Source organism: Callorhinus ursinus, unplaced genomic scaffold (genome assembly GCF_003265705.2).
Source record: "Callorhinus ursinus isolate GAN/ISIS: 27379988/994484 unplaced genomic scaffold, GSC_fseal_2.0 scaffold1, whole genome shotgun sequence".
NCBI classification, from domain to species: domain Eukaryota; kingdom Metazoa; phylum Chordata; class Mammalia; order Carnivora; family Otariidae; genus Callorhinus; species Callorhinus ursinus.
Genome location: NW_027397063.1, coordinates 56799278 through 56813343, shown reverse-complemented (window position 1 = coordinate 56813343; position 14066 = coordinate 56799278). Strand labels below are relative to the sequence as shown.

Here is a 14066-nt window from a genome sequence, read left to right as displayed (position 1 = left end):
AACCCATTTGCCTTTACATGGTTTAAGAGTACCTGTACTTATCTTGTTCAGTTTGCTTCTCTCATAATATAAAAGGCCAACAGAACAGACAGTAAATTTGCCATAACACCAATTCCTTTCTGAAAATCTTTCTCATTTCCCCAAGAGACTTTTAGGTATGTAAAGAAAAACAAACTGATTGCAGCCCAGCTAGAGATCTGCTAGAGATAACACAGATGAAATAGCTTTGGTGGAAACAAAATGCTAAACAAATAGAAGGTGGAATTAGACCAGTTTCTAAATTCTAAAGATTTTCATATTTGTTTTTGGATTCCCACTTCTTAATTACTTTTTTAAACTTAGGAATAAAGAGAACAAGAAAATATATATATTTAAGTCTGTCAATTATTTCTTCCTCTGTCATTCAAATTATTAGAAATGAAGTACTTTGGCAAGATAGGAAAAGAGAAACCTAATTAGCAAATGTTTAGGATGAAGTTTGCTACTTTTTAAATCCTAAACCTACCACCTACAGTAGTCCCTCAATTGAAATATCCTTCACCACATTTGAATTGCTATTGTACATCAGAAAACTTCTCAGATTGTGTTGTTATTAGGCCGCATTTACTTCCATAAGATATCAGAGCAGAAAGGAATCACTGTGATTCTAGCATAATCCTCTCCTTATTGACAGCTTTGAGAAACTAGCCCAGAAAGACTGCATCAGTGTCACCCAGCAAGTGTCTATTTAACTTGAGCTGGGACCAGAACCTAGTCTTCTGAGCTCCAGGCATGCCAAATTGGATAATTTTTTTTAAATAATCTGAACTTAATTCTCCTTAAGTAGTGGAAATACTCCCTAAGTATTATTTTGGGAAAAGGGGGGGCAACTAAATGAGAAAAAGTCTTCCACTTCAAGGGCAGATAGAATGAAAGCAGTTTCCACCGAATATAAGGTTATGGATCACCTAAAGACCTAGACTATTTATTCATCACCTGACTTTTGGCAAAGTATAATGAATAATATTATTTAGTGGAGTGGGAAGAGAAAAAAGTTCCTTTTAAAGCCAGTTAACCTCTCATGCTGACTCTTAAGAGTGGGAAAATGGCTCCTTGGTTAGGGAAACATCTTGGATAGGCCGCTTTGGATATAAGAGCTTTCAAGGTACAACTTGAAAAAAGAAATAAAATAATGTTATTTTCTCTAATATATTTATAACTTTCCAAGGTCTCTGGGGGAAAGAAAGGGTGAAGAGAAGGAAACAAAGCTGAAATTTAGCAAGATTTGAAGGCAGGACTCTACTTGGGATGAAACATGTGAGGTTGGTGGAAACTCTTTAAGAACGAGGATATATATGATCTACTCCTATATTCCTTGACCTGCAATGCTGAGACAGGACATCCCCTCATTGCCTACCTCCTGCCCACTACTGTAAAAACTTCAGTGAATATCTTCTACATGGACTTGTGCTGATGGCACCATGGGAGTTGGAATAGGTGGTGTGGAGGAGAGGCGGAGAAGCCAAGGAAGCAAGAAGGCAGAGCAGGAGGACCCCCTTCCACAACTCTCCCCACCAAAGAAAAGAGAAATGAAATTGGGAGAAGTATCCCGTGATATTAAAAGTGTTCTATTTAAATCTTACAGGAGAGTGAAAGGTTGGGACACCTTGGCAGCTGATACTTGAGTTATAATAATATAGCCAACTTCACTCAGAGATGAGTTCCTGGCCATCCCTTATTATAGGCTGTAGGTATTAACAATTCCAGCCATCCTGAGATCAACAGACACTGTGACTACATCTATTGATGAACCTCGTGTGTGAGCTTGCCCTTACTAGAGCTTCAGAGGCTGATAACTGTCAGGGTTCCCATTTTCAGTCATTTTTGTCACTGACTGGCTTTTCTCACCAGATTATTGTGCCATTCAATAGACATAAATCTGTCTGATGAAGTAATGTCAAACTCTATTGAGTCCTTAGGTATGCTGTTGAAATATGGGGGTAAGTCCAAAATTTTACATACTGAATTATATTTTTCTATTAATTTTCAGCATAAAATCAGAAATATTTCTCTAAGGAAATGAGGAAGCCAGGATTTTTAAAAAGTAAGTCACACCTAAAAGTCCTAGTATTAATATAAAAAGTTTGCTTTTGCTACCCTATTTCTTTAATTCTACTGCACATTTTCTACATGAACTTCTTTAAATATCTATTTGATCCTTTTTCTAAAATGGGGGTCTCTTTCCCATTATAACACATTAGGACCACTGTAATTGTCATCCCTAATTATATATATCTTTAAATACAAATATCTACCTCACAGATTTGTTATACAGGATTAAATGAGTCAACATATGTAAAGACACATAGTAAGTACTATGTGAAACTTTCTTCTTTACACATACACATGTAGGGCACCTAGGTGGCTAGATATTAAGAAACTTTAGAAACTTCTTCTTTACACATACACATGTAGAAAAACAGAATCCTTCTATACTTAACACATAATGGATATCTTTTCCCATCAATACATTCTTTTTAACAGCTACAGGACTTCATGGGAACATAGTTCAATTCCTGATCAATGCATATTTAGTACATCTATATTCATTTATTTATTTATTGCAACAGTGTTTGAATGCAATAAACACTTTCATATTTGTGTCTTCACTCATGACATTCTTCTGTAACACAAATTCCATACACATACACACACACACACAGATGAACTAGGCCTTGAGGTATGCTCATATATATATATAGCAGAGGAAGAAATAAAGTCTGAAGACTGAGAAGGAATAGCCAATGAAGTAAGGAGAACCAAGACAGCATAATGGCTAGGTTACCAAATGAAAATGTTTTAAGGAGAAAGGTTGGATAGCATCAAAGACTGAAAAGCAGCCAGAAAGACTGAGGAATAAAGGTTTGTTATGTTGGACAATTACAACTGGAGAAAGCCATTTCAGTGTAGTAATAGGACAAGACACAAACCACAAAACGGAGAGGAAAGAAATATGCAACTAGTTTATATGATATCTAAGAAGCTGGTAGATAACAGAAAAAGAAAAACTAGAACGGTAGCTCTAGGAAGCAGAACATGCAAGTTGTTAGACTCAAGAAAAAATACCAAGAAACATCTATTCACTGATATAAAGAGCTGACTACACCTACAACTACATTTTATTATTTTTTTAAAGATTTGTTATTTATTTGAGAGAGAGTGAGGGAGCAAGCACGGGGGAGGGGCAGAGGGAGAGAGGGAATCCTGAGCAGACTTCCCGCTGAGTGCAAAGCCCAACACAAAGCTCAGTCCCATGACCCTGAGATCATGACCCAAGCTGAAATCAAGAGTCAGAAGCTTAACCAATCTAGCCACCCAGGTGCCCTTAAAAATATGTTTTGAAACACCTGATTCATATTTTATTTAAATGAACTTCTTTCTAGAACTATGAAAATTTAAAAACAATGTTTAAAAGTTGAATAGGCCCATACGTGCAAGATACATACACAAAAGTCATTCTTTTTTTTTTTTAAGATTTTTTTTTTTTTATTTGCGAGAAAGAGAATGAGAGACAGAGAGCATGAGAGGGAGGAGGGTCAGAGGGAGAAGCAGACTCCCCGCCGAGCAGGGAGCCTGATGTGGGACTCGATTCTGGGACTCCAGGACCATGACCTGAGCCAAAGGCAGTTGCTTAACCAACTGAGCCACCCAGGCGCCCCACAAAAGTCATTCTTAAGGCAGCTTATTGCCAGAAAAAATTAGACCACATAACAACTGCATCTGTTATTTGAAATATGACTATTAAGAGAAAGAATTCTGAAACATTGCTTTAATGGGAAAAGTATTCATTTTAATTATGCTCCAAGATGTTACAGGGCTAGAAATTAACAAATTTCAGTCAGTATAAAATAGATTTATTGTCAATATTCAGTCATTAATACAACCCAGGTAAATGAAACATCACTTCATACAAGGCTCAGATACTCTAAAATCTATCTTCACGCATATACTATAAAATGATAAATACTTAAAAATTACAATGCAAGGAAAAATATTACAAAAAATACAATTGCTATAGACCCTTGCATGAAAGTTCTTTATTTTTAAAGTTCTGCTTTAGGGAATAATACCATGCTACATATCAGAACCAAAAATAAACTATGTTCCTTGAGGTTACAATGTTCAATAATGTACTGGATGCACTCTAAAACACCATGTCCAACAAGAATCAAAAGAGAGACAAAGAAGGACTTCAATGATGTTGAGAGAAAAGAGAGAAGTAATCATTTGTTATATGCTGATTTCTGCCGAAATGGTCTCATTAAACAATTTATAGCACTGTAAAAGACAGGAAAAGGAAAGGGACCAGTCTTAGCTTTCCATAAAGGATTTCCAAATCAGCAAAAACTCAGGCAATTCTAAAAGGCACTGTTCCCAATGCTCTCCACAATTCAACCCTGTAGAGCAACTCCTCGTCCTATATCCATGTTTTTTCCTAATTTCCTCATAAGGGTTTACCAAGTGTACTTTGTTTTCTATCATCCAACATCCAAACCAAAAGGCATTAAGCAAAACAACAGACTTTATCAGTCAAGTCAGTTCGAAAGACACAAATCTTGGTTTAGATATTAATCATGAGATTTAGGCATATCCATCCCTCCCCTCCCCTTACATATTGACTACAATCCTCAACTATGTGGCAATATGCAGTTTTAAGACTTATTTCATCTCTCACCAGTGATTTGCCTGTTGCCAAGCTGCTTGGCAGCAATACTGGGAATTGTTTGGAATGCTTGGTCAGAACAGATTTTTAAAAGGATGTGATTAGTGAATTAGTGTAACCTATCATAGTGGGCTTCTACAGGCAGACAGGAAGAATTTACCTCACAAATCTCCTGCGCTCATTTCAGAAAGGAGAAAAATGGGTCTTATAAAGGAAAAAGATTAGGTAAATATGAAATACAGTAAGATATACTGTAATAATAGCAGGGAAGGAAATGCTTATACAGCCAACCTCCCTGTGGGGAAGATTCTGGCATAAAAGTCAAACTTTCTCTCCCATTATTGTTTAGCTGCTTTACTTCGAGGAGGGCAGAATGCCACTTAAACACTTCGTCAAGGGTAGGGAATTTCTTTTTGAAATGAGCATTAGAGAAAGGAATAAAAGGTAGGGAAAGCTCACTCAAAAAGGTCCTCAAACATGCGTTGTCCCATTGCTATGTATGCTTCCTTCTCCTCTGGTGTCATCTGGGCCACCAGCTCTGGCCGCTGGCTCACTTCGCTGTAGGAGAACGGACGGCCAGCCACCATAACAATGGGGTCATCTGCTACTTCCTCAAACTCATCCTCCTCCTCCTCATCCTCGTCCCGATGATGCACTGCCACAGCTGCTGGTCGAGGTGGGGAGTCATCGTCTGACTCACTGGTCTCACTCTCTGAGTCACTGCCATTGGCAGGGGTCACGGGAGCAGCTGCCCCCACCGAGCCTGCCGTGGCCGAGGGGGTCTTCTTCTCATGAATGAGTAGGGCTCGCATGACCTCCTCATTATCATCTGGCCCTGCACGGCCCTCCTCACGCTCCTGAAATGCGTCTATATCTATGCCACCTGAAAAGAAAAATCCAGAAAGTCAATGTCCTTAAGTATAAAAGGCATTTCTTTAAAACTAACAGACTTCACTGATTCCAGTTTTTGAGCAACTGTCCGTAAGATATTCAAAGTATTTCTCACAAACTGGAACTTAAGTAGCATGGTTTAAGCACATGTGTTTTAAGAATAACATAGCCTGGATTTGAATCCAGGTCCTTTTAGATGTAAGCTGTACTACTTTGGGTGAGTTTTTAGTCTGTGAACTTCGGTACCTCTTCCTATAAAAGGGAGTGACAAAAACAACTACCTTACAGAGCTCTGGATAAGAACATATGTAATTATGTCTATGAAGGACCAAGTACCGTAGCTGGCAAAATAGGAAATCAAAACATGGCTCTTCACCTTGCTTCAAGTAAAAGCCAAAAGCTTTACAATGGCCTAGAGAGTCCTACATTATTTGGAACCCCTCCCGCTCACTTGCTCACCTACCTACCTCACCTCTTCTCTTTCCCTTTGCTCATTCTTCTCTAGCCACAGTAGCCCCACGGTATTCCCTGTACATATCACTTCACTCCAACCTTAAGGCCCCTTTGTATTCCCTGTTTCCTCTACCTGGGATATTTTTCCTCCATGTTATATAGCTAACACCATCACATCCTTTATGTTTTTATTCAAATGCCGCCTTCTTATAATTCACCCCACCCTAAACTCCCAATGCTCTATTTTTTTTCCCCATAGCACTTACTTTCTAACATAATAATTTTTGTCTATTGTCTTTGTTACCTCTTTCCCAGGATATAGGTTCTGCACAAACAGATATTTATCTTTTTTATTCAATGATATATCCCATGTACACAAAATAGTGCCTACCACTTATTAGGCACCAAATAAATACATGAGTGAATAAATGCAGTTTTATTTTCCTGAAACAAACTAAGTGTACTTTGAACTCTTTATAAAAAGGAATGAAGCTTCTCTCACCACACACCTCCTATCATTTTGTGTATGTATGAGGCCTGAAAAATTACAGATGAAAAATTTAAGAAAAACATTTGTATTCTGTATTCTGAGTACCAAGTATACTGCTATTTAAAACATATAAAAGGATTAAAAATGTTGTTTGGAACCTAACTCCCTGATTCAAATCCTGACTCTAACACCTATTAACTATGATTTTGGCCAGGTTACTTCATCTCTCTCTGCTTCAATTTTTCTCAAGTACAAAGGGGGGAAAAATGAGTAAATACCTCACTGGATAAATGTGGGGATTAAGTGAATATCTGTGAAGTGTTTAGAATGAGCCTGGCATTTAGTTTAGTGTTATCTATCATCAACATCATCACCAAGAAAAGGCACAGAAATGACCAGTTCTGGCCATGAATGAAGTATCTTCTCATTAGCACATTAGAATGGATTAGCATAACCTTAGACGATTTAGAAAGTGTAGAACTCCTGAGATATGAGATTGGGCAGCTTAAGAGACAGAAAGGGAAAGAGGAATTGAGAAGTTAAAAGTTCAAGTCAGAGACAATAGGCTTTTGATAACATGGATGTGAAAATGAGAAAATCAAACTTCACTACTTTAAAACACTGCTAAGGGCTGAGGCTCATTCCTAGAGTCCTTACTGCCAATGCAGTATTTCAATAGGAAAAAAAAAAAGACAAGGAATTGTCTCTAAGGCAATCATCGCTTCTTTAAGATTTTTCCAATAAGCTTAATATTACCAACATAATATTTTGATTAATGTTTAAAGTAAATATAAAATTAGGGGAAAAGCAATTTAGTTTTGTAAACTAAATCATCATATCTAAAAGATTTATGACAAGGGTCCTGAGAGGTCTGGGGAAAAAAGGAACTTCTCTGTTACAGATGAAGACATACAACAATAAATAAGGATAAATGAGCAAAAATCTGGATGGTAAAGTAGAAACACTAGTTTTAGCAACAGTCTTATTTAACAGTAATAAGTTATAAAAAAGACATATATAATGGAAAACTGTCAAGTTCACTGATGATGCTAAGCAATTCTGGATGCCTAAAGGCCAAGCTGATGGCAAAAAAAAAAAAAAAAATAGGAAGAGCTGAAGTGGGCAGAAAACTGGCAGATTTATTTCTATACTGGCAAGTGTAAGAAAATCTGCCTATAGAAAAACAATCTAAAACATACTGAAAGACCTGGTCCAAGCTATCTGATACAGGGCAGGGGAGGGTCTTTAAAATTCTCTGCACATGTTTCTAAAGTTGTTGGTCTTAATATGCTTCCAGACCCAAAGCAACAAAGCATCAGGTAAAAACCAGAAGGACAATGTAAGTAAAACTCAAATCATTAATGATGAATCCATGCATAAACAACATGTATTGTTCCGGTTACTAGATCTAAAGTAAAGTATATTATGGTTGGAGAAGGTCCAGAAAAAGACAATTAAAATAAAATAAAAAATGTAGATGGAGGTGGCCTGGGGGAAGAGGACTATTTGTAAGGAAAGTAGAAGCAAACAGGATTAGAATAGATTACTATGCTTTCAGTATAGTAATGAGCACATGATTAAAGTCTAGAAAACTCTAAAAGATATTAAAATAACTTGAAGTCTGAGGAAAATTAAGTATAGGACCAACACATTCACTAGAGCCTATTCTACCATAAAAATTAAGATAATTTATTGATTTTTAAAGATTTTATTTATTTACTTATTTATCAGAGAGAGAGCGCGCGCACAAGCAGGGGGAGAGGCAGGCAGAGGGAGAAGCAGGCTCTTTGCTGAGCAAAGAACCCGATGCGGGACTTGATCCCAGGACCCTGGGATCATGACCTGAGCCGAAGGCAGATGCTTAACTGACTGAGCCACCCAGGCATCCCAAGAAGATAAATTTAGACGTGAGAGTATACTCTCCTATTTTATACAGAAAGAAAATACTCAGAATTGGGTAGCCTAGATAACTTTTTAAAGGCCCTTGTGATTAAAATTCTAGCATTCAAGGAATCATAAACAAAAATGTTAAGCTTATGAACCTAATTGTATATAATATGGGCTAACAATAGTTTTATTTTATTCAATTTTGTTTCTAAGTTCAAAGAAAAGAAGGTTTGGTAGCTTTAAGAACAGGCAAGAAGCCAAGTTGGGGAAAACAAGCCTACTAAATAGTTGACAGGGTCACTCCTATATAATCTAAAACAATTTGAATCAAAATAACAAAACATCATAGCCAAGCTAATCAGTGGGAAGGAGGGAGAGAAAAGTATGGTTGCCAAAGAAAATTTTTTTTCTGATTGGAATCAAAACACCAAGAAGAATCACACTAGAGATATTATCTGATTTTATTATCACTACCCAACTCCATACTACCTTTTAATTCTTAGCATACAGAGTTAAATGCTAATATAAAGGGAAAAGAGGTTAGGAGAAATACCAAAAAACAAGTGGTTTTCAGTTTCAGGGATTAAAGAACCATACTCAGGTGATGTGTTAGGAATGATACATAACTTGGGAACAGGGCCACGTAGATTCTAATGCTGACAAAACCTAATCAGATGTACAAACTCCCTTTCATCTCTGCTTCCCAGTTTCTAAGTAATCTCTGTCCAGTTTGAGCCTCACATTTTCTACATTTAGCCCAAACATAGTCTTTGAATCCACTAACTTTAAAGTTTTAAAAAGTAAAATGCTGCAGTTCTCAAATTGCTGGTTACTATGTAATTCTTAAGTCATTAGGGATCACTGAGAGTTCCAAAATCTTCTAGTATGGAGTTCTGTCAATCTTGGATAGTAAGAATCCTTAATCCTTTACTCAGGTGGTTTCTTTTTATATATTTCAGGTTGGCACAAACACACTGGTATTTATGAGGAGGCAATATAAACAAGTTTGGACTGGTAAATAGTTTTGGTTCCCGATTCAGAGAAATAAAAAGGAATATAAGTTAGGGCAACAGAAGAATAAACAACAGGTGAATTTGGCCACTTTGAATGTAACAGCATTTTTCCATGAAAGTAAGACAAAGAAATGGTAATTTCTTGATTCTAAAAAGGGAGTTTTAAAATCTACTTGTTATTTCAACTAAGTTGAAGGATAATACATATATTGGTTGGTTTTAATGCTTATTGCTTAATTTCTTACTTCCTGGTATAATGCAATTGTTTTGTAAAACAGATATAATTACCAATAAAACTAAGAATTGCCCACTAAGTCAAGTTCATTTTCTACTGAACCCAAGCCATATTCATTTTACCGACTTCTACTCTTACCTTCCTTCATCTCTTCAGAACTATATGCTCCTTGGACAGTGCTCTCTCTCAACCAAATGGGTCTCTCTTTGGCAGACTTCCCCTCCAGTGAGGCTCGATGATCTTCTTGGTCATCCATGTTAATGACAACATTCTGAGTGTATAAGTCCTCATAGGAGGGACCTTTGGTGGCCCATGCTTCCCGGTGGTGCCCACCTGCCAGGCCAGCAGCTCCAGCAGTAGTTGCTGCACGGTCCTTGCTATAAAAAAGATGAGAAGATGGCAGGAAAAAGAAAAATTAAAGTCTTGGGTGTTGGAAAAGAAGCACAACTGAGGAGGTGGTTACTGAAGAATCACAAATAAATGCTATCTAGTAATCATATACACATGCTTTAGCAATTCTGAGAAACCTCTCTTATAACTCAGGATATCATACTTGTATTTAAGTTCCTCAAACACTGGGTCCACTGGCATATATATAAATGAATGAAGTTTCATAATTTAAAAAGTTTAATCTACTTAAGGAGAGGGGAGAATAATAAAGGTGACATAATAATCCACTTAAAGATACTAGCTGGCAAAAATCTCTCTCAGTCACAGCTTTCATGAGTATTCTGTTTAAAATCAAAACAAAACAAAAAACCCAAACAAAACACATTACATTTTTAAAAACCTCTACCATCTCAACCAAGGATTCAGAGTGGTTCTGCGTGCTTTTCTCTTTGTGTGCTGAGAAGCCAAAAAGGTATTCTACAAAACCAGGCCTCAACTTAGAATTAATGTTCCCCTCCTGCTATTCACCAAATAAAGTATATCATTATGCACAATTTAACCTCTTTTTTACTGAGTTGTATCTTTCCATTTCTGTAGCTATGCTGACCCTGGCATCTAGCCCCAACCATTATTTCCACCCTGAAGTAAGCATGATCTATTTCTCAGTTTATTTTGTTTTGCTTTTTACCTCTACCACCCATGATCTTCTTAGCCTGTTCCAGGTCTGATCATTCCTTATCTTTCTCTAGTCACTTACGTTTCCTCATCTCTCTTAGTTAAGTCAAGTTTTCAGTCTTTCGGCTGCTCCCTCTTTTATCTGCTTGTTTCACTTTCAATCCGTTCCCCATTCTTTTTTTTTTTTAAGATTTTATTTATTTATTTGAGAGAGAGAGCACTAGAGAGAGAGAGCAAGCACAAGTAGGGGGCAGAGGGGGAGGGACAAGCAGGCCCCCCGCAGAGCAGGGAGCCCAGTGCGGTTTGATCCCAGGACCCTGGGATCATGACGTGAGCTGAAGGCAGATGCTTAACCGACCGAGCCACCCAGGTGCCCACAAACAAATTTTTAAATTTGGGTGAACTTTAAAAAAAAAAAACTTTAACCATGGAGAGTTGAGTGCACAGATTTTATTTCTACCTTTACCACAGATACAGACAAATCTAAATTATCAGCAAATGTGACACTGAAGAAAATCAAGATGAGACAGGTAGGTTCACTCCTTCTGCATATTTAAATTTCTTCTATGGAAAGAATGTACACATTCTACTTAAAGATGACAAAAGTGACAATTCAGTTTTGAATTTTTTTACATTATTTAAGAAATTTTAGAACTTTCAAGACATATAACTCACTCAGGGGTGAGGGAGGAATATTTCAAAACTAAAATTTTAAAGATCTTTAAGGTGAGTGTTAGGTAAAAGATGACAAAAAAGGAGAGATTACTGTCAAAAAAAATTCCATTTAAGAGACAGAAAGACTTTAAATATCACCAAAGGGTTGACTTGCTGAAAGGCTGGAACTGTCTATCAGCTCTTAGGTTAAGTCTACTGAGAGTTCTGCAGAGGCAGCCTCTGGTTTCTAATCTAGGAATAAGCTAGAATTTAATTGGTTACAGATCAGTAATCAAAGTAACAATGAAGCCACTTATTTTTTTATTTTTAAATCAATGAATGACTATCATCTCTGAGCTCTCACACCACTCTACTGATGTTTCTCTTCATATACCGGGGGCAAGATAGCTATTACAGAACCGTTATGCTCTGAAGCAGATCCTACAGTGCAGAAAGGCTAAATCAATACCACTTCCAGGCTGTCATATCCAGGCAGTGGAGCTTGTCAAATGCTTGGTGAGGCCATCTCAGCCAGGGTAACACCTTCTAACCTAGTTTGAATGGTCCTTCTCCTGACCATGTGGAAGCATGGACTTAGTTCTGGACTTAGTTCTGCAGCTCCAGGTACTCCATTCTAGCTCTCTTGACTGCCTCCATTTCTGCCTTTCTTCCCTAGTGAACAACCTGTCTACTTCCTCTATTTCCTGATTCTTCTTCATCCCTGGAGTAACCATCATTCCTAGTGAGAAACCAGGTGACTAGACACAGAGCTACTGTCGCGCTTCTAGCATTGCTGTACCACTAAGACTTGTCTCTGGCGTGGAGGGAGGGATATCTTCATAAATAAAGATCCTCGAATGGGAGGTGAACTGTAGTAGGAGGAGAATATTAGAGATGGGATGTCAGTGGTGGTGCTGAATGAATGCTATTGTAATGGAAAAGCATCTGCATAAACAGAAAAATAACTATAGAGGAGGAAACACAAGAATAATTCACAGATAGTATTACATCAAGCAGAAAACAATCAGAGAATGTTGAAGCATATTTCAACATGAAATAACCCACAGGCTTAGAAAATTGTATGTTTTTGTAAAATCAATTTCCCTCATAGGCTTCTATGTCAGAACTATGGTATTATTTAAGTCAACAGAAAAAGATATAAAAAATAACTTCTTGGTAAGAGACTGAATGACCAGTAATGAAAAATTAAGGGTATCTGTGATGTGGATGATATTAGTTGCCTACCAATTGTGGTTTCTTTCTTTCTTTGCTTATCGGTCTCATTCAAATACCGATGGCTGTTTGCTCCAAAGGACTAAGGGGCCTTCCCCAGCCCTAAGAGGTAAACCTTTACTAGTCTAAGCAGCAATCATGTGATCTCACTTCCTTTGCCAGATGCTGGTTTAGAAATAAACATATACAGCAATTCTGGCTAGTGAGACATTGGGGGATAGAGTAGGATGAAGGTTGTCCTCTGGGAAAGCCCAATTCAATCTTAAAATAGGACACCAGGAAGAAACAGTCCCCTTTTCAACATTTGGACATTTGCTTCTACATGTGATACTTAGAAAGACACAGCCATCTTAGGCTAGCTCCTCTTGTGGTCCCAAGAGGAAAACCGACAGGCCGAGTTCATCAGAGTATAAACATGGAACAAACCTAGATCCTTCAGTATGTAACTGAGCTGTGAAATTAATTCTGAACTGTACTACCTCAGCCCTTCTGCTCATGCTAGACAGGTTTTTCTTACTATTTAAGCCACTTCTGGTTTGGTTTTCTGTTATCATAGATAAAGGCATCCTAACTGATCCATGACACTAGGCTAGAAAATTCATAACAACTTATACAGATATAAAGCTTTCTCTACAACTGGATTGTTTTTAACCATCCAAAAGAAACTCAAGTTGCTCAGGACTGCCCAGAACTGGCTTTTCTATAACATTAGTACCACAGCATATACAATACTGAGAGTGCTCCTGAAAACCAGGTTCTATGGAAGGGTATAAACTGTAAGCCCTTAACATGGCACTAGAAAAGAGGCAGAGTAGAACATTCTCTGACCCAATTCACATGCATGTTTTTCAAAAAAGAATATAAACCACTTTCTATGGCACGCCAAAACCAAGGTTGCCTTTGTAATTTAAACATTAGGGCACACTAATAAAAATAGGGAGCCACAGTAAAAAGTATTAACCCATATATAATACCTACTATACTTTCAAAGAAGTTGCACTGAAAACCATAGGGGGGCACCTGGGTGACTCAGTCGTTAAGCGTCTGCCTTCGGTTCAGGTCATGATCCCAGGGTCCTGGGATCGAGCCCCACATCAGGCTCCCTGCTCAGCAGGAAGCCTGCCTCTCCCTCTCCCACTCCCCCTGCTTGTGTTCCCTCTCTTCGCTGTGTCTCTCTCTGTCAAATAAAATCTTTAAAAAAAACTGGGCGCCTGGGTGCTTCAGTTGGTTAAGCGACTGCCTTCGGCTCAGGTCATGATCCTGGAGTCCCAGGATCGAGTCCCGCATCGGGCACCCTGCTCAGCAGGGAGTCTGCTTCTCCTTCTGACCCTCCCCCCTCCCATGTGCTCTCTCTCTCTTTCTCTCTCTCAAATAAATAAATAAATCTTAAAAAAAAATAAACCTAAAGGAATACAAGAAATGTACAGTTAAGTGCTTCAAAGA

At 37.8% G+C, this 14066-nt stretch overlaps 1 protein-coding gene across 3 annotated transcripts in view; it reads right to left on the bottom strand.

Annotated features, from left to right (window-relative positions):
- Positions 1-14066, bottom strand: part of GTF2E1 (general transcription factor IIE subunit 1) — a 61546-nt gene that overhangs the window by 22663 nt on the left and 24817 nt on the right. For 2 of the 3 annotated variants that reach the window (XM_073894144.1, XM_073894139.1), the window contains 2 exons: positions 9810-10048; positions 5162-5585 (listed from right to left, as the gene is read on the bottom strand). In XM_073894144.1, coding sequence (XP_073750245.1) covers positions 5162-5585; positions 9810-10048 — 663 coding nt within the window. Of the gene's footprint in view, positions 1-3876; positions 5586-9809; positions 10049-14066 lie in introns of those variants that run through there. The other variant, XM_025874956.2, reaches the window with a different exon arrangement.